This window comes from Pelodiscus sinensis, chromosome 1, assembly GCF_049634645.1.
Source record: "Pelodiscus sinensis isolate JC-2024 chromosome 1, ASM4963464v1, whole genome shotgun sequence".
Classification (NCBI taxonomy): domain Eukaryota; kingdom Metazoa; phylum Chordata; order Testudines; family Trionychidae; genus Pelodiscus; species Pelodiscus sinensis.
The window spans coordinates 8827765-8853462 of NC_134711.1; the positions used below are offsets into that span (position 1 = coordinate 8827765).

At 44.6% G+C, this 25698-nt stretch overlaps 1 protein-coding gene across 3 annotated transcripts in view; it reads right to left on the minus strand.

The window, feature by feature from the left end:
• Nucleotides 1-25698, minus strand: part of PRKCQ (protein kinase C theta) — a 92757-nt gene that overhangs the window by 13408 nt on the left and 53651 nt on the right. For all 3 annotated transcript variants that reach the window (XM_014577273.3, XM_075925986.1, XM_075925985.1), the window contains 6 exons: nt 25552-25675; nt 20714-20874; nt 16843-17016; nt 7085-7176; nt 3374-3436; nt 19-157 (listed from right to left, as the gene is read on the minus strand). In XM_014577273.3, coding sequence (XP_014432759.1) covers nt 19-157; nt 3374-3436; nt 7085-7176; nt 16843-17016; nt 20714-20874; nt 25552-25675 — 753 coding nt within the window. The remainder of the gene's footprint in view (nt 1-18; nt 158-3373; nt 3437-7084; nt 7177-16842; nt 17017-20713; nt 20875-25551; nt 25676-25698) is intronic.

Sequence of the window (25698 nt, forward strand, 5' to 3'; positions counted from 1 at the left end):
AATACAGGTCATACCTACCTCGGGAGCAATGTAATCTGGGGTTCCGCAGAAAGTGCTCGTCTTTGCATCTTCAAACATGTTCTCCTTACACATCCCAAAGTCAGCGATTTTGATATGCCCGTCCTTGTCTAACAAAACATTATCTAGCTTCAAATCTCTGCAAGAGAAAAGCAAAGTGAACATCTCCTGTGGAAATGTTATCCAGAAGCACAAGCACTAATATAATATATTATATTATTGCAGTGGGAGACAGACAAGATTTGGTAATTTGAGACCACAAACAGAGAGGTCAAGGTGTCCATCCTGACCCCAGAAATCTCTGGGTATGTCTACACAGCAGGGCTAAAGTCGAATTAAGCTACACAACTTCAGCTACATCAATTGCACAGCTGAAGTCGAAATAGCTTAATTCGGCTTTTGGCCCTGTCTACACAGCAAGAAGTTGAATTTTCCCTCGACTTCCCTTACTCCTCGTGAAATGAGGGTTACAGGAGTCAGGGTAAGAAGTCCTTTAGCTCGACATTATTTCGGAATAATGGCTTGTAGTGTAGACGCGCACTGTTATTTCGAAATAACGCTGCTGTGTAGACATAGCTTCTGTGGCCAACTCAGTGAGTTAACACTGTCCATTCCCATTTTCTCACCTGTCCTATGAGCTGATTAATAGTTACTGTAGCTACCATGCTCCAGGAGGGCATTGTGAAGATTAATGGAGAGCAGCATAGAGCTGTATTGACTTCCTGGAAGCTCCAAGAGAAAATATCCTGTGTAGGAGGGGCAAGAATGGTCTTCTCCCCTGCCTCCAACTCCTTTGAGCTGCCTTGAACCCCAGGGCACACAAGGAAGATGCCCATCTTGCACTCAGGGAAACATGGGCTGTGGTTTTTACCTCACTGCTGAGTCAGGGTGCCCAAAGAAGGAAGCTTTTTGCTTCCTCTTTCTCATTTGGCAGCCCTGCAGCAACCCACAGGAAATAGCAACATGAGCAGCTCTGCTTCTGAGGGTGGGGAGGGATGTTAGGAATTCCTGGAAATTGAGACAAAGGCCCAAATATACTTCCACACAAGCCCCGCCTCCAAAATGGAATGCCACAATGGGTGCATTTAGAATGCCACTAGAGGCGCCTGTGCATAGCAGCACATGGCGATCCAGCGGAGCTAGCTTTGATCTAGCTAGTTCAAAAAACCAATCACACAGAAGCCGCAGCCAGCTGACTTGCAATGGCTGGGAGCGCCCCAGAAGATAAGCAGAACATCCATCACCTTTTCCCTCCCAGGGCATTGCTAGCTGTATTTACATAAGTCCTTCACACACTACTGCAAAGTCCTCCTCTGAGGCTGTACATGCTGAAGGCTGCTGTGTGAAGCAGGGAGGTTGGAGAGAATCAACGCGTATGGGGGAAATAAAAAGCAAAGCAAGCCAACGAATCCTGCACATTCCCACAGAACAAAGAGGTGCCCACACAGAAATGACCCTGGAAATGAGAAATCCCACTCAACTGAGATGCTTAACTCCCCGAGGTGCTATTGAAAATCCCAGACAAAACACCGATGTTTAAAAACAGGGATCATAAATAATACCAGCGGACGAAAACATTGTCACGGGACAACAGTCTCCTGCTGCTAGATTACTGCTATGATAAAAGCTGAATTATTGATCAATGAGAAATATAGAGGCAACAGTTGCATTTATTTTCCAGGCAACATATTTTCATGTTGTCATTTCCAGTTTCACTGACTTTTTTTCCTCTGACACAAAAGGCTGCTACTGCTGATTTTCTTCTGACAGATTGAAACAAACAATCACCTCCATTAGTGATCGGCCACAGTTTTACTGGCTCAAGCAACAGACTATGAACATGCAAACTAAACGCCGGGCTGTTTATTAAAATTTAGGTCAACATTTTTGAAAGTGGGTGTGAGAGGTTAGTTGCCCTGATTCATACTAGGGACCTAAATAAACTGATTTTCAGAGATGTTGAGCATTGGTCTCTCGCTAACTCTATTGGATACTTCCTGAAAAGCGCTAATCACTCGTTAAACTCTCTTTGAAATCAATGAGAGTTGTAAATGTTCAAGAACTCTTGGGATTAAGACAATGGGATGTGTACCCAAACCAGACGCTAGATAGCATCGTCTTAGTTTAATATAAATTCTTAGTTTAATATCAATGATATGACTCTCATATTGAACATTATTATTATTATTATTATTATTATTTCATATGAGTTAAAAGAATTAGATCATTCAAAGTTTTTGTTTCAAAGGGTAAATTGTTTGTAATCAAATCACTCCATTGTAACTCTGTTGTCATGTTTAAACTTCCTGACTAACCTGGAAATAAATTGATTTGGGTTTCAGGAAGCAGTGCTACTTCTGAGAATTTTCTAATTTTCTTTCAGTGAACTGTGTGTGTGCTCATTTTATAAGGTGATAATTTAACAACTAATTTTTACCTTAATACTGGATGATAAATTGTCCTGTAAAGAATTAGGACTTTCCACACATTCAATCATTACTTTGAACACCTGCTATTTTTGTCCTTGGGAATGTGAGCCACAGGACTGATTTTAATAGCCCTTTTCATACCCCACTGTCTCTGTACCCTCTATTAAGGAATTAAACATAATCCCTGATTGTTATATATGCACACAATTGGCAGCATGGTTCCATATGCCTTGTCTAGGCTTTACACCTGTGCTTAGAGAAGGCACATTGGATTGAGCTACTCTGGATCAATAAAGATCCCATGTCTTTTCTGGACAACTAGGATCATAATTCACACTGGTGACCTGGATAAATTCCTATTGGGTAAGAACGTTTTACCTATCTAAAACCTGTTTGCACTTCTATTGGAGCACTTCCTCCCTGTACTTTATTTTTTTCTTCTTTTAATACAAGCTGCTGCCTTATGGTCTAGATGTGGCGGCATTGAAATGACCGGGCAAAGCAGTCCTTCTACATATGAGCTCTAAGTATGCTTCCCTGGGGCACTCAAAACTTCTAATGAAGTTAGTGGGCTGTGCTGAATGGACATATAGGGGTAGGTCTGGCCTCATGGTTTGTACTCATGTCTTTGGGATCTTTGCATGCAAGGCACTATGTAAATGTCAAGAACATCTCAAACTGGTTTGGGACTACACACTGGGCAACGACTTCAACTGGAGTAGGATGGGATCCCAAAAAGTGTGCATATGACTGAGACTTTTCCAGGCTATCTGTCTCAAAATATAATGATGAATGGGTTGAAAAATAAAGTGTTTTTTATATTCCATCGGAGTAAGAATAACAAACTACACACTGGCAGGTACAATCAATATGTTGAAGATAAAAGCTAACTGTGCTGGGTATTAGATCACAAAATGTACAACTACCTGTAGATTATTCCTTTTGAATGAAGAAATTGTAAACCACAAATGATTTCAGCAGCATAGAACCTGGGGAAAAAAAGAACATGCATCAGAACTGATGTCTCCCCCTAGAAATTCTCTGCTTAGGGCCAGATCCACAGCTGGTACAAACTGACAACACTACAATGAATTTAAAGGCGCACAGGCAACATCTTCAAAAGCAGCCACTTGATTTTAGGACCCTGACTTTTCAAACATGACTTGGACACTTAAGGGTATGTCTACACTACATGGCTCCGTCGACGGAGCCATGTAGATTTGTTTATTGGGCAAAAGGAAATGAAGAGGCGATTTAAATAATCGCCGCTTCATTTAAGTTTAAATGGCTGCCGCGCTGAGCCGACAAACAGCTGATCAGCTGTTTGTCGACTCAGCACGCTAGTCTGGATGCTCCGCGGTCAACATCAAAGCCCTTTGTTGACAGCCCCGGTAAACCTCATCCCACGAGGAATAGCGGGGTGGTCGACAAAGGGCTTTGATTTCGACAGCGGAGCGTCCAGACTAGCATGCTGAGCTGACAAACAGCTGATCAGCTGTTTGTCGGCTCAGCGCGGCAGCCATTTAAATGAAGCGGTGATTATTTAAATCGCCGCTTCATTTCCCTTTGCCTACAACCCTAATCTATATGGCTCCGTCAATGGAGTCATGTAGTCTAGACACAGCCTAAAAGCCCAAGTCCCGCTGTCTTTTGATGAGGCGTAGGCTTCTAAGGGCCAGATTAGAATAGCCCACTGGGAACCCAACAGTGTTTTAGGTGCCTAAGTAAAGGATCTAAGCAGGTTTGGTTCTACAGGTTGAACCTCTCTAAACTGGGACTCTCTAATCTGCCAGACCACGGATGTTCCAGGACCAGAGAGCCCCGGTGGAGGGCTGGTGGAGGGAGCCCTGAGGGCCGGCAGGGCCGGGGGCTCCCATCACCGGGCTGCCCAGCAGGGCAATTGAGGTCAGCAGGGCAGCGGGGGTAGCTGGTCAGGAGGCTGGTGGCTGGGCCAGGGATAGGGGGGCCAGAAACAACTTCCCCTGGCTCCCCAAATCCCTCATCTGGGACCAGCCAGGTCCAGAGGGTGCTGGCCCAGGGAGGTCAAACCTGTACCTGCCATTGAAATGACTCAGGCAATCAATAAGAGTTGGCTCCAGTGTTCCTGCTAAGCTGCACAGCTTTACAGGGGATTAATCAGCCCGTCCCAGTCAGAGGCTCAGGGCTCTGGGCGGGGCTGATTAATCCCCTGTGAGACTGTGCTGCCCTGCAGCTAACCTGCTTACACACTTTGGAAAATCCCCTTAGGTGCCCTGTGCATCTTTAGGCACCTTTGAAAATTTGCTCCCTAAGTCCCTTTTGGAAATGGAACTTAGGCTCCCAAGCCACTTAGATCGGGGTGGGGAACCTCAGGCCCGTGGGTGGCCCCTGGCTTACCTAGATCCAGCCCCTGAGGTTCAGGGCTCCCTCCAGTATTAGGGAGTCTGTGGTGGTGCTTCAGTCCCCCCAGCTGCCCACCGCGGGGCTGGGGCACACAAATCTACTAGCCTAGACTCTGGTGTGCGAGGGGAACGTGGGGAGTGTCTTTCTCCTTCTCAGTCGGGGGCCATGTTAGTGAGGGTTTGGAGTTTTCTTTTATTTTTTTGCTTCTCACTTGTGTTCAGCCCCTGACTGATTTTTCGATGGGTCAGCGGCGCACGACCCCAAAAAGGTTCCCTGCCCCTGATTTAGATGCTTTTGGAAATTGTACCCCCACATGAGTGTACACTGGCTGCCGATCTGGCTACTCGTGTCTTTCCCCAGAACCCTTTTATTTAAGGTTCTTTAGATCCTGGTCCACGGCAGATTTCTGCATTGGGGTGAAACTTCACCCTCATCCACAGGACTAGGGGAGGGCCAATAGGCCACTTAAGTTCCACTACAGCCCTCAAAATAGGACTCCTGTGCCCAGAGGTGAATGTAACCCTACGACCATACTTCCACTGGATGCTGCTGCATCTTCTCATGACTGTCATAGGCTGGGGGCACAGTCCTCAATATTCAATTACCACCCCCCAACAAATTAAACTTTTATTTAAATTAGGCTCTGTTATTTAAATAAAAATTAATTTCTAAGATGTTCCAATATTGACTTTACCATATCTTTTGTTGGCACAAGGACTTAAAAAAAAACCCTTTTATTTATTTCAATTCCTCTGTTTTAATCGTGGCTAAATACATTTTTAATTCCCCCTTGGTATATTGTACTTCTTAAATAAATGTTCCTTTCTAACATCAGATACAACAGGAGTCATGTTACCAATCCACCTTTTTTTGCTGCTCGGTGACGAAAACAAGAGACTCCCTTTTCTTTGTAAAATGCTATTTTTGTCCAAAGTAGGTGGTCCCAGGATTCCATAAAGAGGTCCTATAAATGGGCATGTGGCTTACAGGGCTAAAGCCGAAGAGCTTCAATTTCTGGGAATGGCTGAGGTGTCCGCCATGGAATTCTTTTGTGGCCCTTTTGATCAGTGGCTTTTTCTATCCTGCAGCTACAGATTGACCCTCTCTGGTCTGGCAATATCCATAATCTGGCATGATTTTAGTTAGCCGGATGCCCACTTATCATGGGTGTGGCCAAGTTTCCCACAGTCCCATAAAGTTCATTTACAGCCACCAGTCCTGGCTCTCAGTGTCCTGTGCTGTTATTTAGCTCTAATTTATCCCTAAATATCCTCTCAGAGCCCAGTGAACAGGAGAAGTGTTGGTGTTGCTGCTAGACAATATTGACCTCCCCTGGTCCAGCAAATTCTCTGGTTGCGCATCGGTCAGGTCTCGAGGGTGCTGGACGAGAGAAGTTCAACCGGGAGAGGTATAATTCCCTGCCCAGAGTGACATACACATGCTAGCTTTGACTGAACTAGACCATAATCTAGTGAACTAGTAGAGTAGCTGCAGCAGATTGCCTGCCTGAGCATCAAGGGCCTGATTAGCCTCTCCTTTACTCCAGTTTTACTTTGCTGAAACTTTCGGGGTTCTATTCCTGATTTCCATCAGTGGCAGTGAGAGAACTAAGGCCCTGATCAGAAAATCAAGGTTGGGTACAATTTGGAAAGTGAGGGCAAATAAGCACCAGGATGGCTGAGTGGTGAAGGTGTTGGGACTGAACCCACAGAGACTTATGTCCATTGGATTTTTATTCCAACTCCTGGTAGCTCCTGCTTGAGCAAGCTCCTCATGAAGTTGTGATGAACAGGGTCCCTTGGGCTATGTCTACACTGCATCCCTCATGTGGAAAAGTCTATGCAAATGAAGTATGATTAGCATATTGATGCACTTCATTTGCATAATTAATTAGGGTCCGTTTTTGCGCAAAAAACCCTCTTGCGCAAGAGCTGTTCTTCCTGAAAAAATGAGGCACTGAGGGAAGAAGTGACATGACTGAGGCCAGATTATAATAATACCAACCCCATATCTACTAATTTTCACCTGTAGGTCCTAAAGTGCTTTACAAGAGAAGTACCAGTGTCATAGCCCCTATTTCTCAGGTGGGGAAACTGAGGCATAGAGAAGCAGCTTGCCCAAAATCACACAGCAGGCCACTGGCAGAGCCAGACACCAAACCTGCATCTGCTGAGCCCCTGTGCTTTATTCACGGTGCCTTCCTATTACACTAAATGTGTGACCTGCAAAGTAAAAGGCCTTTTTGACCATCTTACGTTGCTCTGGCGGTTTCAAACTTGTGACAGCTTTGGATATGAAACATGAGGTCTCCTCCATTTAGATATTCCATTACAAAAAAGAGGTTTTCCTAGAAAAATAATAAAAGGCTAGCATTAGATACTGAAAAGAAAAATGCCATTGTTAGAGGTAAGGGAACATCAGAAGGCTACAATACAAAGTGGGATTCCTGAAGCAAGCAATTTATTTCATTAGTATTTCTTTTCCCCTTTCTCTTCCTTGAGCCCCTACTTAGCTCCCACTGCCCTGATTTGTATAAACATTGCTAAAAACATAATAATACTCAGTCCTTAACTCACACATAGCATCTTTCATCAGCAGATCTCAAAACACATAACAAAGGAGGTCAGCATCATTATCTCCCTTCCAGCAATGGGGAAACTGAGGCAAAGAGCAGCCACGCGTTTTGCCCACATCCAGCCAGCAGACAGACAGAGCTGCGAATAGAGTCCGGGGCTATGTCTAGACTGCTGGCTTTTGCTGGCAGAGCGAATGCAAATGAAGTGCTGATTAGCATTTTGTCACGCTTCATTTTCATAATCTATTCAAGCCGGTTTTGCACAAGGGATTTTTGCACAAAAACAAGCAGTGTAGACAAAACCCCTTTTTTGCACAACATCCTTATGCCTCTTTTCCAAATTAAACAAGCCCAGTTCTTTCAGTTTTCCCTCATAAGTCATGTTTTCTAAATCTTTAATAATTTTTGTTGCTCTTCTCTGGACCCTCTCCAATTTCTCCATCTTTCTTGAAATGTGGTGCCCAGAACTGGACACAATACTCCAACTGAGGCCTAATCAGCACAGAGTAGAACGGAAGAATGACTTTTCATGTCTTGCTCACAACACTCCTATTAATGAGTCACGCAGCTCCATGCTGGGCAATACACATCATTAAAGGCCTGCTCTACCTTGAAGAATGGGTAGTTGAAAAGACAAATACATCAGTAGAGCCCTGCGCGGATACAAAAATGTGGATCCGCATCCGATCCGCATCCACCAGGCTCTCAACTCATCCTCTGAGCTGCAATCTGCTATCCAGAGTTTAGCTGCATCAGTACAGCAAACCATCGGGGGGAGGGGGACAGGCCGAGGGAGCACAATGAGCAAAGTGGGGGCAGAGTTGCTCAGGGAAGAGTCAAGCAGCACAAAAGCAGGGACTGGGTGAAAGGGCAACATGGACTGGGAGGTAAGGGACAGTAGGGACCCAGGGATGGGGCTCCATCGGTCAGTGCTCACCAGGTGGAAGTGAGGGGGGGAGAGAGCACTCAGCCCCTCCTGCAGGGAGATTTAGGATGGAGCTTCTTGTGTCCTTTCCCTGCCGGCAGTGCAGGGGCCTACCCTGGGGCCCCTTCCCCACCAGGTGTCCAGGTGGAGGGGGAAGGGAGAGCTCTGTACGGGTATCCATTCCACTATCTGTGGATGTGAAGTGGCGATCCGTGGTTATGCAGGGCCCTGCACATAAGACGCTTTGCAATGGGAAAGCACCTTTCTAGTCTATGTCCCCTCTCCAAGGTGCTGAGCCCACTGGTAAGCTGCGGGTTGATTTCAGAGGGCGGTGAGTTACATGCTCAAGCCCCTTAGAGCGGTGAGGAATGCAACACACACGTAAATACGTAGCACTTGTATCACTTAGCCCATTGCCCACCTTCACAGGGCGCGGCACGCATGGCGTTAAATCAGCCTTCCATGCAACCGCTGTGAACGTGACTAACTGCTGGCAGAGGTGGTTCTGCCTTTATAAACAGCAAGTATGAAACCAGGCAGCATGTAAATTAATCTTTGGAAGGTTCGTTCTAATCCTGTGGTCAGCTGGGATCTCTCCACAGCCCTTTTCATGGGCTCTGTTTATTTTTTAAGTGCTGCACACTTATGACTATTGTCAGTCCAAAACCAGCAAGGAGTCCTGTGGCACCTTAAAGACTTAACAGATTGATTTGGGCATCAGCTTTCATAGTTTTTACCCATCAGAGCTTATGCCCTAATAATTCTGTTAGGCTGCATCTAGACTGGCAAGTTTTTCCACAAAAGTGGCCACTTTTCTGCAAAAACTTGCCAGCTATCTACACTGGCCGCTTGATTTTGCACAAAAGCACTGATGTTCTACTGTCCGAAATCAGTGCTTCTTGCGCAAATGCTTTGATGTTCCTGTTTGGGCAAAAGCCCTTCTCTGGAAATGTTTTTGCGCAAGAGGGCCAGTGTAGACAGCTAAAAACTGTTTTCCGCAAAAAAGCCCCGATAGCAAAAATGGCGATTGGGGCTTTCTTGCGCAAAACCACATCTAGATTGACACGGACACTTTTCTGCAAAAAGTGCTTTTGTGGAAAAGCGTCAGTACCAATCTAGACGCTCTTTTCCGCAAATGCTTTTAACGGAAAAACTTTTTAGTTAAAAGCATTTGTGGAAAATCATGCCAGTCTAGACGTAGCCATAGTCTTTAAGATGCCATAAGACTCCTCATTGTTTTTGCAGATACAGACAAACACGACTACCCTTGTGAGAGGAAGAAATATCTTCCCATGGCTTTAGCGTACACAAATATTTGACCCCTTAATGTGGTAGGCATACATGCTACATAGACCTGATATTGGTTTCCTTTGTTTGTCCAGCAAATGCATGCCATTCTAGAGCCAAATCCTCAGATGGTGCAAATTAACGTATAACTCCAGTGATGTCAATGGGAAACAGATCAATTTACATCTTCAAGTTCACCTATATCAGGTGTTATAGGCCTTATAGAAAAGCTCACAGGGCTGAGCCTACACTTCCTTAGGGAAGGTCTACACTAGACCTAGAAGACTGGGTTAAGGTACACAACTCCAGCTACGTAAAACATGTAGCTGGAGTTGGCTTACCTTAAGCCAAGCTTGGCACTGTATTCGCAGCGGGAGGCTGACAGAAGCAAACACTCCAGTCAGCTTTCCTTACTCCTTGTGAATGTCAGGAGTAGTGGCGCCCACCGGAGTCACCCTCAGCATTCTATTTAGCTGGTCTTTCCTAGACCTGCTAAATCACACGCCAGAAGATTGGTCTTCAGCATGGCATAAGGCTTAAGTCTCAATGATTTTGATGGGACTGTTTGTGTGATGAATGGCTTGTGCAGGATCCTGTCTCTGTCCATGTGTGATTATTGGAAGTACAGAAGAAGCATTTGCAAGGGAAGCTTTTGGGGGCAATCAAAGCCTAGTGCAGGGGTGGGGAACCTGTTTTTGGGTCAGGGTCTGCTGGCCCACAGAAAAATCAGTTGGGGGGGGGGGGTCCACACACAAATGAGCAGTTTAAAAAAAACCACCACAACAAAAACCCCTCACTGATGTGGCCTCCGACTGAGAAGATGAAAGACGCACCTCACGTTCCCCTCCCATTCCAGAGCCTAGGAGGGTTCAGCCTAGTAGATCTGGTGTTCTCTAGTCCCATGATGGGGCAGCAGGCAGGCTGGAGTGCAAGTGTGGGCACCCTCATGCTGAGGGTGGTGGGGCTTGAGCCTCTGGGGCTGGATCCAGGCAAGCTAGGGCCCACATCCGGCCCCTGGCTTGAGGGTATATCTACACAGCAACACTATTTTGAAATAACTAGCGCTATTCCAAAATAACTTAAGCTGTGTCTAGACTGCAGGGTTTTTTGGAAAAAAGTAGCCTTTTTTCGAAAAAACTTCACCTGCATCTAGATTACAGCCGCGTTCTTTCGAAATTAAATCGAAAGAACGTGGCTTTTCTTTCGATGGTGGTACTCCTCATTTCACGAGGAATAACGCCTTTTTTCGAAAGCGCTCTTTCAAAAAAAGGCGCTATGTCATGCAAACTGTGCTTTTTCGAAAGAGAGCATCCAGACTGCCTGGGTGCTCTCTTTTGAAAAAGTGGCTTGCTTTTTCGAAAGTACTGGTTACAGTCTAGATGCTCTTTTTGGAAAGAGGCTTTTTCGAAAGAGGCTTGCAGTCTAGACGTAGCCTTAGTCCGTGTCTACACAGCAGGCAGTTATTTCGAAATAGTGTCAAAATATTGTCAAGCTGGAGGACTTCTTACTCTGACTCCTGTAACCCCCATTGTACAAGGAATAAGGGAGGTCGGAGGAAGAGTGCTCCATTTTGAAATAAGTGCTGTGTTAGGCTCCCTATTTTGAAATAAGATACGCAATTGACATAGCTCAATTTGACTAGCTTATTTCAAGTTAAGCCCTGCAGTGTCGATGTACCCTGAGATTCCCCACGCATGGCCTAGCAATTAGCATTCAAAATTAGCAGACAAAATAACTGAGAGTTTAATTTTGTTCTTCAATGCTAAAGAATAATTCCTCTTGTGTCATATCAGCCTATTCGCTAGAGATGGCAGCATTTCCTACAGCTGCCAGCCAGTTCAATTCAGTTCTCATCTTGCACAATGAGCTTTCTTTTCCAGTTCTTGCACTTGCAGCATCTTTTACTGCACGTTAAACAACCTGATTCAGAATGCATATTTGCAAGTCCAGCTGCTCAGTTTAAAGCAGTATTCACATCTGAGTATGTATATAAAGACACATGTGCAGATGGGCACATACTGAAGGCCTCCTGGTATAATTTAGTAAAGTTTAACAAAAGGCTAACTGCACTGCTTAAGTCTCTTTTAGGACTTCAAAACAGGGTTTTCTGTGGCTCTTAGGTGCAGTAGCTCTTTTAGGAGACCAGCTGCCTCTATTGCTGGTTTTAGGACTGGTTGAAAATATTCTAAAATTCTTTTGGGATGAAAATTGTGTTTCTGACTAAAGACAGGTGTACACTAAAAGGGAAAGTTGAATCAAGATAGGCAACTCCAGCTACATTAATTATGTGTCTGGAGTTGACATACCTTAGGTTGCTGTGATTGATCTTCAGGAGTTAGATTTAGTGAGTCTAGTTAAGACTTGCTAAATCAAACTCAGAGGGTGTCCCTGCCAGTGGCTGCTACTCTTGCTCCCATTGGTCTCCTGCTGTGGAGATGGCAGGGAAGCTTGAAACAAGGTTTCTCAACTCCAGCTATGTAATTAGCGTAGCTGAAGTTGCGTATCTTGATTTGACCTTCCCTTTTAGTTTAGACCTGGCCTAAATAAAAATTGATTTGTGCTCAAAAACGTTTCCATCTTTTGTTGGAAAACTTAAAAATTCTCTAGCTTTCAGCCAGGTACTGAAACGGTTTTGGCCATAAGCATTTTGTTTTACATTTTTGACAAAGTCAAATTTTCTTTGCAGTGGGGAAAAAAAAAAATTCTGACCAGTTCTTTTCAAAACTCCTGACCTGGAGACCAAATGTTTGGCTGGTCTAAACAGAGCTGTTTATCAGTAGAGCCTGGCAATGGATAGTGAATGGTGCTATGAAGACTTACACAAGCAGAGACGATTACTCTTTGTCACTTTAATAACCCCTGACATCTGCTTTCCTTCTTTCCTTGACTACCCATTGTGCAAAGGGCAGAACAGTTCTGCCCTCATGTACTGATATAATCTGAATAACATCTTTTCAATACAAACTTTGTATTTTTGATGTTATAATGGTCCATTGTGAACTTGAATGAGGACAATAATTGCATTTTTTCAATTTCTTTGAAAGCTAATCTCTTGAACTTCCCTGGCCTAATCTGTATAATGCTGAACCAGCAGCACAGTGACAGGGCCCAAAAAACCTGGCATCTGCTGGTGGTAGAGCTAAAACAAGGAATTTCCAACTCAAGAAAAATCCTGATCATTCAATTTTTTTTTTTACCGAATCTGTATGAAAAGTTGGATAACTGACACTTTTGATGGATCAAAATATTCTGGAAAATGTTGATTCAGAAATGGATACATTTTTCTTTTCATTGTTGCTGATTACAATGAAATTAATTCCACGTGCACACATTGGAATGTTTTACTTTGCTTTGTTGAACTGACCCAAAATATTTTCTTTAGAGTAAGTTCAAAATTAAACTCCATTGCTTTATGATGACACAGAGCCCCATGGGAGTTTTAGCTTGGGAGGTCCCATTAGGGCTAGGGTCTCTCGCTGGAGTACATCTCCCACAATGCACCTGCAATCATGTGTGTCCTTTACACCACACAGCTTAGTCAGAGGGGAATTTATGTTGCACATAAGAAAGAATGTGTGTGGGGGGGGGGGGAAAGGAGGGGGACACTGAAATATATCATAGAAGTGTTTCAGTAACATTTTTAAACGACTATAAATATGGTTTCTAGTTTACTGCTAGAGGGACTTTAAGTGTAAATAAGAATGTGGTGTATGAAGTGAAAAACGCTGTATACAAAATGAAACTGGCTTTTTCAAAAATAGAAAGTCTAATTTTATTGTTCAAGATCAGTGAAATGCAAAAAAAAAGTAGTATAAATGGTGAAGAGTTAATTCAGAGAATAACTCTATCAGATTAAATAATTTCAGGATTAATACATCCCTTTAAATCACATACAATAATTTTTTTTAACACATCATATAATTAGCTTGTTGAACTCACTGCTGAAGAAAACAATCCTAATTTAAAAAATAAATAAATACCAAAAACATCTGAAAAAAGAGCATTTTCATTTATTCTGAGAAGGCTAAAAAAATCAAGTGGTCTGATTTTCATGAGTCCTGAACAACTGCATCTTCCACAGAAATCAGCAAAGCTGTGTTTACACTGCAGCGCTATTTCAGAATAATCGACGTTATTCTGAAATAACAGCACGCCTACACTACAAGCCATTATTTCGAAACAATGTCGAGCAGGAGGGCTTCTTTCTCTGACTCCTGTAACCCTCATTTCACGAAATGTAAGGGAAGTCGAAGGAAGAGTTTTCTTCCTTCGACTTCCTGCTGTGTAGACAGCGCCAAAACCTAAATTAAGCTATTTCGACTTCAGCTATGCAATTGACATAGCTCAAGTTACGGAGCTTAATTCGACTTTAGCCCTATTGTGTAGACATAGCCGAGGAGTGGTAAGTATTTGGGATCTTTGAAATTCAGGCCAAAGTACTATCAGTCCTCATGCCACACATTCATAATTTCTGGCAGAGGTCAGGCAGAAACTACCCCCATAAAAGAGAATACTGGCCAACTTGGTGGGTTAGGAAGACATTATTCCTCTGAAGATATGTGGAAGATACTGAACTAAAGGAATTACTGTTTTTTTCTGGAGTACTTATTAGAGATGCCTTTATTCCTGTTTCTACTATCCTTTGTAGAGGCATTCAGTAAATAAACTCAGAAACTTTGCACTGCCAACTAATCAATATTTGAGAATGGTTTCTGACTCATGCTTTTCTGTTCCAAACCACTTATGGAAAGCCATTCCAGTGAAGCCTTCAAAAAGAGATTCCAATAATAACTCTGAGGCCTGGTTCCTACACCCCAGTGCATCTGCTATCAAATACTTACTCTGAGGCTATTATGATTAAAACATGCCTCCACTGAGTGGTGAAAAGAATGTCTGCGGCTTGTTACAGCTCTCTCATTCAGAACGACTTTCATGAGCAGAGTGATCATGGCTTGGCTTGGAAAGGTCAGAGGAGAAAAACGTAAGTCAGAAATCAATCACAAGTCTATGGGCGATTTGGATGAAAAAGACATACGCTAAGTCCTACTGCATCAAACTAGAGTGTGAAATGAAGAGGCCAAACTTCTTTAAAATGTTGAAAAGTTGACTTGGGTAAGACCGAAGGAGATGTTTATCATACAACAAGAGGGTAATATGACATCATGCAACAGAGAATGGGGCCAAAAGTAATCACTCATTTGACCTCCTTGTATTTTCCAGGACTATTCACTAGACAGATCATTGATCTTCCTCTGACTCTAGGGGCCTAGGACAATCATAGAAGAATCATTGAATCATAGAACCATGGGGTTAGATGAGACCTCAGGAGGCCATCTAGTTCAACCCCCTACTCAAAGCAGGACCAACCCCTCTCAATCATCCCAGCCAGGGCTTGGTCAAGCCTCGCCCGAAAAAACTCTAAGGATGGAGATTCCACCAGCTCCCTAGGTAACCCACTCCATTGCTTCACCACCCTCCTAGGAAAATAGCTTTCTCTAAAATCCAAACTAGACCTCCCCCACTCCAACTTGAGACCATTGCTCCTCATTCTGTCATCTGTCACTAATGAGAACAGCCTGGCTCTATCCTTTTTGAACTCCACTCCAGGGAGTTGAAGGCTGCTATCAAATCCTCCTCTCCCCATTTTTCTCTTCTGTAGAATAAATAAGCCTAGCCCCTCAGCCTCTCCTCATGAATCCTGTACTCCAGCCCCCTAATCATTTTTGTTGCCCTCTGCTGGACTCTCTCCAATTTGTCCACATCCTTTCTGTAGTGGGGGTATTTTAATACCTGCAGTTTTGATGTCTCAGTCACCCCCACTGGGAGTAGATTCCGCTTCCCAGGTGTAATTTTTGTTAAAAATATTTATCCTATTAGCTAGTCTGTTTTCCTTCCTTAGTTTCAGGTCATTGATCTTTTCTCTACCCTCAGCTGAAACTAAATAATCTCTTCCCTTTATTTTATGGGTGTTCCTTTCCCAGATGTACATCTTACTGACTCATCTTCCTAAAGGGAGAAAAATAGATGCCGGGGTTGAAAAGTCCATGAGCCACAGTCACAGGCATTCACAAACTTTTCTACAGTAAATGTCATCTGCTCTCTTTAAACAGGTGTCGTGTGGAAAGCGAACTGTATATTCAGCAGAGGCACTATTGGTTTCCTCTGGCCCTGGCCGCTCTGCCTTGCTAAGCAGTTGTGAACATCGAGCGTCACTAAATCACGGTGTACAAATGAGCACGGAAGCCTCCTGAGATTAATTCAGACCTTCCAGAGCTGCCTGAGTGAGCGGAGTAGTAACTGGGATGTTTTATTTGTCTTAATGCCAGTTTAAAATGTTACTGTATAGAGGAGTGGTCCCAAATTGTGGGGCGTGCCCATAGCGCACTGGGGAGGAACACTAGGGAGCAAGACCCAGGCCAGCCCCTAAGGGAAGCAGAGAGCACCACTCAGCCCTCAGATCCACCTCCAGCTCCACTCCTGGCCTCAACCATAGCTCTGCTCCCAGCCTCAGCTCCTGGTGGCAGCTCCATTCCTGGCCCCAGATCCGCCTCCAGCTGTGGCTCTACATTTGGCCCCCTTACTCCTGTCTGCACGCCCCACCCCGGGTGCCACAGCTCTGCTCCTACGCCGGCTCCCAGAGGGAATGCAAGCAGGAAGAAGGGGAGCCATGACCCTGAAAAGTTTGGGAACTACTGACACAGAGGGGAGAAAACAAAATTAGTACTTTTATTTGCCTGGTCAGGGACACAGAAAAAAACTACTTCAGAATTCTTTTTTGCACGAGGCTGATGTGCTATTTACATCCCATTTCAGCCTTGTTTAAGAGCTGAAAGAGTGATAGGTCTTGTGCTGTCCCCCTGCACAGGACTGACTTTCACCCTCAGTACACACTGCAGCCCCCGGTACACCACAATAGTTCCCCGCACTGCCAGTCTTAGTGGGAGAAAGAAGCATCAATCTACAGAGGCCAAAGCTCAAACATGCTCCCAAGAATGGATCAGCTGAGCAAGTGTCCTACCCACCCTACACCCTGCACTCACTGGATGAGAGCTGGGGATGAAGTCAAAGTTTCTGAGGCACATGCTGAGACAGAAGATTCCTTCCCTTAGCCCTATTTTGTTCCAAAGAACTTTCCTCAGCACATTTAAGCCCAGGCTTCACCCTGTAAGAGTAGCAAGGCAAAGTAGCTTTGGCATGTACAGAGCTAAATGGGAAGCAGGTATTACCTTGGTTTGGAACGTACAATATACATGGGTTAGAAACGGGTGTTCCCAAGCCAAGGAGAGGACTCTCTTTTCCACCATGGTGCATTCAACATCGTCATCCATCAACACCACATCCTTCTTCAGAGCCTTCACAGCGAAAAACTGACCTGCGTTCTTCAACTCAGCAAGGAAGACCTAGAATGGGAAGTCCACCTCGTGTAAGCCATGCATTCTCACAATCCACACAAAGGGGCAAACTGAGGCTAACTGGCTCAACACCAGGATGGATTGGCCATCTTGGTGTGGAAGGAGGATCTGGTGGCTAAGTCACTTGACTAGGCTGCAGGGAGCATGAATTCAGATCTTGGTTCTGCCACAAACCTATGAGGCTTTGGGAAAGTCCTTCGATCAACCCCAGGCCTTCACTTCCATTTGTAAAATATGGAGAACATACATGGGGGTGCTGTGGGGATAAATCCACTTATGACTATGAGGGGCTTGGTTACTACAGTGATGGGGACCATGTAAGTCAATTGAACGCTTCAGACACATGAAACAGTTGTGGATGGAAACCAGTTTTATGCCCATTTTCATAAATAATATTTATATTTTCCCCATTTTCTGGCCAGCTCCACTAACCACTACAATATTTTAAAACACATGGTGTGGGAAAATTTGTCAGTAATATATACAACTTGGACGTTTTGGATCAGATCCACAGTGGCTGAGCTACACTGATTTATACCTGATATCACCTAGTGTAAATCAGTCAAGCAACATGAATATCACTGATCTCCAAGGAGTTTGATTGATTTACACTAGGTGAGACTCTGGCTCTGAATGCGAGGTGAGAGTGCAATATGAATAGATAGATTGCATTTCTCCAGCGTCTCTCGCTTGAGTACCTTAAAGCCCTCGGCAAATACTAATGAACTGAGTCTGAGAACTAGGCAAGCTTCCAGATGGGGAAACTGAGGCACATAGTGGCCAATGACTTGCCAGTGCTCACCGAATGAGCCAGGAGCAGTGTGGGAAGTAGACTGACTTCTAGGCCCATGGCTAATTATAGGTAACCATGTAGTTTAGTGAAGAGAGCCATGTACTGGGCCTCTAAGTACCTGGCCTCACTCACTTCCTGAGTCTAATAAATTTTTGAGGTAATTTTGAGCCAGTCACTTCCCTCTGTGTGCTTCAGTTTCCTCATTTGTACCATGGAGATACTGAAATCCTTTATAGAATGCTTGGGGATTGATGGATAAAAAAGCACCATATGAGAGAGAGGTTATGATTGACATTTGCCTGGGTTAGCAATCATCCAAGAATAATCAATGACACCTCCTCAGTACTGTTTACTGATGTGGAAAAGCACAAGGAATTGGCAGCCCCTTTTGCGTGTTTTGTGTACTCCTTTGGGTATTTATATGACTGCTGCAGCTATAACAATTCTTTCCCAGTGATTCTCCATCCTATGGAATATTCTGTAAGCGAGGGGCTCGAGGGATTGGAAACAGAGTGGAACTGTATTGATCGGGAGGCTAGAGAGGGGAACAGACAGTAGGGCTTCTATATAGATGGCCCAGTACCATTGAAGCCCCTCCAGATCAATGGAGATTGGCAGGGTATAAAGGCTGAACATCCTGCATCTTCTCCAAAGGAGGACAAACCTCACCCCAACCAATGGAAGAATTTTGGAAAGGATTCTGTAAAGGAAGCTTGTACAGATTGAACCTCTCTAGTCCAGAACTCTCTGGTCCGGCAACATCTGTGGTCCGGAATGATTTTAGTTAGCTGGATGTCCATTTTTCATGGGTATGGCTAAGTTTTCCACAGTCCCATAAAGTTTGTTTACAGCCACCAGTGCTAGCTCTCAGGGTATGTCTAGACTACTTGCCTCTGTTGCCAGAGGCATGTAAATTAGACTACCCGACATAGTCAATGAAACCAGGATTTAAATATCTCTGGCTTCATTAAAATAAAAATGGCCGCCATGCTGTGCCAGCTCAACTGATCGTTGGCACAGCATGCGAGTCAAGACGTGGATCGGTCAACAAGGGAAGCCTTCATTGACGGCTTCCTTATGCCTCGTGAAATGAGGTTTACAGGAGCGGTTGACAAAGGCTTCAATGACTATGTCGGGTCATCTAATTTACATGCCTCTGGCGACAGAGGCATGTAGTCTAGACATACCCTCAGTGTTCTGTGCTGCTATTTAGTTCTAATTTACCCCTGAGCCCTGGTCTATACCTTCAAAATAACAAGTGGAGCATCCAAACTACCAAGCCTGTTATTTCAAAATAATGGGCTAGTTATTTTGAAATAATGACTCCAGCTTTCCATGAGGAATAACTCTTATCTTTTTTTCAAAATAACTCCCAAAATAATAATTTTGAAATATTTCAAAATAATTTCCTGGTGTAGGCATGCCCTCAATGTCCTCGAACAGCCTAGTAAGCAGTGGAAGTATTAGTAATGCTGCTAGACAATACTGACCTCCCCGATCTGGAAAAATCTCTGGTTCAGAACTGCTCAGGTCCTGAGGGTGCCAGACTAGAGAGGTTCAACCTATAGTATTTTCTGCTCCTACCGGGTTTTTTGTAGCAGGGCAGGATTTGGCCCTTCTGTACTAAACTTGTTCAGTTACGGAAAGCAAAATGGAAACAAATAAATCACATTTCCTTAATGATTTAATTGCTCCGGCACATAAAATATGCAAAAATCATCCAGACATCAAAGGACTGGTTCTAGTTCGGATGTCTTTGGGCAACATCTTTTCTAATAAGGACACGTTCATTAGTTGATTCTAAATTGCAATGAAGAGTAGCTTCCGCAGTGGTTCCCAGAACTGCATTAGCTCCAGACGAACTCATCACAGAGGACATTATTATAGAGGGGGCTCCTACAAATTACTAATGATCAGCCATTCCAGGGAAAGGGAGATGAATGAAGACACTAAAAGTACAGGTTGCACCTCCAAAGACTGGCACTCTCTGAACCAGCACAGCAAGTGGGCTGAGAGCCAGAGCCTCCTGGCAGCCTGGCCAGCTGGGGAGCCGGCAGCAGGTGGGCAAGCAGCCTGGCTGGGCTAGCGGTGCGTGGGGGGAGGCAGGGTGCCTGCTGGGGCAGCCTACCAGCAGAAGGTGGGAGCTTGGGGGCTGGTGGTAGGCGACCTCCTCTGGTCCAGCAAATTCTCTCATTCAGGACTAGTCAGGTCCCGAGGGGGCTGGACCAGGCAGGTCCAACCGGCAAAAGATTCATGTTTCAGGTCCAAGGTGCAGATCCCCAGCTGGCTGAAATGGGTGGCGCTCCACTGACTCAGCGGAGTGATGCAAATTGAACATCTAAGGTACGGAGCTAAGTCCAACCTGAGTCAGGGGCAGGACATAGCCGCCCTCGCCCAAGAACAGGGACCTTCACTATATGCACCCTGCTTCCTCTGCTCTGGAGGGGGAATTCTACTCCAGTCTTTTTTCAGGTGCAGCTTCCTCCTCTGAACTAGCTCAGCTGTGCTGGCTGATGGCAGAGCTGGGACTCCATTCTCCTGCCTGTCTGCTCCCCACCCACAAGTGTAAAAGGGGAAGTAGCAGCTTGGCCACTGTTTCCCCCCACATGGTCTCTGGGGATGTGGGTAGCTGGTGCAGAGGAGTACAAGGGCCTTTATATTAAGCAGAGGTGGAGACGGGGGAATTTGGTTTCTATGCAATGCAACAGTTGGGTTCCCCATGGTGATGTTTGAATCTTATGTATTATTAAGCACGTTTCTGCTGAGGTTTGAAAACACAGTCCGGCCCTCTGACCCTGGCAATGCAACCCTGCATCGAAAAGCTGTTTATGTTCTCCAGCAGTGCACTGCATGGCTTTATTTTGTAGCACAGTTCAGCCCCATCTCACATACCTTGCCAAAGCTGCCCTTTCCCAGCATTTTGTGTAAGACGAAATCATCGATTGTTAATTTCAGCTGCTCAGACGGCTGGTCCTTCCCTGGTTCTGATTCTATCATAGACTCGGGGCTTGTCACGTCTTCCACTGGGGTCTCCCAGGAAATTCCCTGCGGCTCTGATACGAAGCCCAAAGCAAAGTAAACACCCAGAAACAAAACAACCCCCCGAAACGGAAAAATTGTACATTTTTCAAAGACTATTAGTTCCAAATGAAATGAATGGCAATCAGTTGTCCACAATCAGTAGGTGGGTTTGAAAACCTTAGGCACTGCACCTTAATCTTCTTCTAGTTACATCAGTTTTTGCAATGGTGTAACTTCACTGGCCTAAGTAGTGATTCCCAATTTACATGGGTGTAAATGAGAAGAGAATGACACTCTTTAACTGTAAGGTTGCTTTCAAAGCCAAAGAATAGGCACAAACCCTCCAATTCTGTGCTGCTTTTAGTTGACAGCCCTTCTTGCTGGCTGTCACACCATACCATGACATCTTGCCCTGGGGCCTCTTTTTACTCCCTTGCCGAAGCTGCTGTGTGAAACACATGCAACGCTGTTTAAACTATCCCAGCAGATTAGATCCGGATGGCTGCCTTTGCTGTCAGTTCCTGCAGTGGAACTTTCAAGAGATTTCTTGGCATTCTATTTATTTAGATTTGGGACCTATTCCATACTTGAACCTAGCCCATAAACTCAAATATATGATACCATAGAGAGGATTGCTCAGCACACCCTGACAGATAAAATGAATAGCCACTGGGGAGAGAGGGTCTCTTAAGTAACCCAAATCATTTAAAACTTTAGAGGTTAACACAAGCACTATGAACTTCACCTAGAAACATACTGCAAGCCACTGCAGATGTACTCCACTGATCAACATATGTTAGACATCCTCCTCTGAGGCCAATTCACAAAGCATGCAACTTTGGCTCTACAGAGTCACAGAAATGTTGGGATGAATGAGACTTTGAGAGGTCCCCATGCCCAGTTTCCTGTGCTGAGGCAGGACTAAATACGCCTAGGCCATCCTGGACAAGCATGTTCTTAAAAGCCTGCAATGACAGCCATTCCACAACCTCCATTGGGAATCTCTTCCAGTACAACTGTCCTTAAAGTTAGTGTCTTTCCTAAAATGGAACCTAAATTTCCCTTGCTGCTAACTAAGCCAGTTACTACTTGATCAACTCTTTGCAGACATGGAGAAGAAATGATCACTGTACTTATTACTCAAGCTGCAGAGATTCATGCTTCCAGAATGACAGACCTAACAAATGGCAGTCATAACGAAGACTTCACAGCATTGGTATAACATGCCTCTGAAGGGCACCTCTCTTTTTATAAGTGGGCTTGTAGCATTCTGTATGAGCTTCCATTTCCCCGGTGGTCTGGAGGTGACAAAGGTTGGAAAGGCAAGGACAGGTTGTGCTCTTCTCACTGTTCCACTGGATCCAAGTTGGCAGCTCAACAGTGTGGCCTTGAAGGGGCTTGAGCTTTGGTTTAGTTTTGCTTTTGTTCCCAACACATGTATTTTAAAGCTTGCAGGAACCATGGTTTCTGTGCACCTATTCTACAAGCTCTATTTTGAATGTTGTGTTCCTTGGATACAAGGCAATAATAGGCACTATGGACCAAAGATGGAATTTTCTGATGGGTCAATGTAAATTAGGAGTGCAATGGAAGTCATTGGGACATATGTGCAACTCCCATTGGGCAAATTCACAGCTCAAAGAGTAGAAAGTGAAGTGCAAGGGTCCTTCACATTGGTTAACTGGGGAGCAGAACAGAATCCAAGTCCACAGACCCATTTGTCCTCCCCGGTACCCTCTCTTGCCTAAATTTTCTCTGGTGGCACAGAGCATGGTGCCATGGAACACTGCTTCATAGCAGGAAGGATAAGGGGATCCTCGGTGTGCGGGCGGCCACTGGCCATTTCCAGCTGCAACTCTTTCATGTCAAGGTGCACATTAGCACTGCAGATTAGCATGTAGGTGTAACCCACATGCCTACTGGGTGCGGTTTATTGTCCCATGTAGTGGCACTTAGACCACTTACAGCAAGAGATAGGAACAAGGGAGCTCTACAGCCTAAGCTGCGTGCTAGTTGGCTTTATAGCTCAAGCTGTAGCAGCTTCTCTATTAAGCTCTAGAGGCCCCAGGTTCAAATCTGCCCTGTGGTGATTATGTATGTGCACTGATCTCAATTATCCCATCCCAATGGCACCCAAATTTGGCATGCATGACATATACTGTGGTTTGCAAATCTTCAGTGCTACCAAACCATTTTATTAATAGATCCTCATCTGATTTAAATCAGAGTCACTCTGTTCACTTCAATGGTGTTACAGTTTAAATCTGGACCAATGTGGAATCTGGACCAATGTGTTCTGACTTCTTTTGAATTTTAAATCTTCACTGCTAATCCAGAAAGGAATATAAGATATTGTGGTTCATAGGGTAAGGTAGTTTTCAAACACTGTAGCTTAAAGATCCCATTTTAAACCCACATGCTGATGTTAGCTCTTGGGTAAGTAAGGTGGAGATTGTCCAATAACTTTCAAAGGGAATGATGGCATGTCTACATTGGGAACATCCAGGAAAATATAATCCAAATTAACTAAAGGTGTGAATTTGAAGAGCATTTTGGAAATTAATTAAGGCACACTGAATTAAGGCCCCTTTAATTCTGAATAATACTGACAACAAAAGGATTTAAAAATTAATTTGGATTCACCTTCCTGAGTGTCCCAATATAGACAAACTTGTGGGTACCTAATCACCATTTGTGTCTTTGAAATAGTTTCCCCAAAATGGTCATTTTTAAATATAGGGCGTACAGAGTTTATTAAATGTGTTATTTGGCCATCCTATTAAGATGGGCCAAACTAAAAAAGAATATATATAGCATCAATTGTCATTTCTTGCAGGGAGGTTGACAAAGGGTAAGTACCAATACAATTCAAAAGAGGAGAGAATAAAGTGAAACAAGCCTTGTAAACACAATTGAAAACAGCAGTGTAGCTTGCCAACAACTTGACAGGTTACACAGGTAAACACTTACAAGAGACCAAGCTTTCTGTAATCAGCATAATTAGTGAACAATATAACATGCCCACAGTTCCAAAACAATAAATACATTTGATAATAAAGCTGCTAACTATCAAGAGCATTGCTCTTTCCTCAGCCAGAAGCCGCAGCATGGAGAAAATAATAAAACTGGGATATGATTTTTCAGAGGTGAACCAATAGTTCAAACGACAGAGTGGGTGATGTTACGTCTTGAGTTTCTGATGAATATGGGTTGTGTGGAGGGGAAGTGGTGTGTTGGGGTACCTGACCTAGAGGAGGATTTGGGGAAGATTTTGTCAGCTGTGGCATAGGAACTAGGAATGTGGGGGTTACTACAGCATCCCCCAGTTTTAGCTGGGTCTTTGCTGCCAGCCTGATTTCTGACTGCCGGCCCCACACCTGGGGCCTGGCTTCCGTCCTTAAGACCAGGGCCCAGGCGATGTCAGCCACACCCGGGATTCCAGCTGCCAGCCTCACTCCTGGCCTTATGCCTGCCCACATCTGGGAGGGGGTGGATGGGGTAAGAGGGCTTGCTTTCAGCACCGTCACTATTAAAATAGTTCCCATTCTAGTGTGCGAGTGGGGCTTTGTGGCTCTTGTCACTGGAGGACACAATTGGTTAGGGCATATGTCTATGGGGAGTGCAAGGGAATTGCCCTGGAACAAGGGGGATTAGCTGCCCCAGTGTGGAGTGGCTAGGAATAATCTGAGGACAGGTATAACAGAGCGTGGATGAGAAGGATATATTTTGCTAGAGGCATGACTCTAAAAATGATGGATGTCGCTTTGTATTGACTAATGAACACATCACCCAGAGTGAATTGTTTTGTGGATGCTACACTATTTGCAGCATTCACTGTAATTGCTGCTGACTCGGTCTAAACCATAAATCATATCTGAGACACTATGTCGGAATCATGACATCACGTGAAGGAACCACTTGTAAGGGTCAGCCATGCCCACTCAGTATGACTCTGTCTCCCACTGGTGGCACCTAGGTTTTGGCTAAGAGAAGTGAGTCTTTCAGCTCAGGTAACAGAGCAGTGATGGTCAACACGACTGGCCACACGAGTGGCCCTCCTTCATCTCAGTGAGCCACAAGGTTGTCGTAACCAAGACGATGTCCTGGAATGGGGTAGTTTTGCTCACTGTGTTTGCCTATCTAATATTTGTGGGATGTGCAGGTTGAACTGGAGCAGCACTTTGGATGCAGAGAGAGTGCAATGTTATATGCAATCAGCACCTACCTCGCTTCACGTGCCTTGGCTTGTTGTGTGTGTGTGTCACTTTACTAGGTAGCAGAAAAAACCTATGCAGATGGAAACCAGTGGACTCTGGCAACCCCTGTGTGTGGGCATTGGTAAACGAAATGTCTAATGGGCCACACAAAACCCCGATGGGCCGCAGGTTGCTCACCACAGTAACAGAGGCTCATTTATGGCTATCCCATATTTAATCCCTGCTGTCAACAACCCACCCAAGGGCATCAGCATTACAAGTGGTGGCCTATACATCTGGGAAGTCTTTAAGACTTGAGAAGTCTGGTCGGGGGAGTTGTAAGCCACCACCAGAGGGAGACAGAGCAACCCACAGAGTCAACATGCCTTATGTAAGTAACAGAGAGGGTATTTGTTTCCCTGTACTATGGATGGACTAAGTTTCTTATTATCACTATCACCCGGTAAGAGCTCAGATAATCGACACTGTCCACGCACATCATTGGAAATCTACCTCTCTTTCCAGTTGCAGGTGCTGGCACAGCCTGAAGCAGAGTTACTTCTTTCATAGGAACTGGGAGGCCAATTTCAATAGGTCCTTCTCTGAAGATCTGTTCCGTGTCACGCAAACAGCGAGCCTGGGACACAAGCAAAAAAGAGT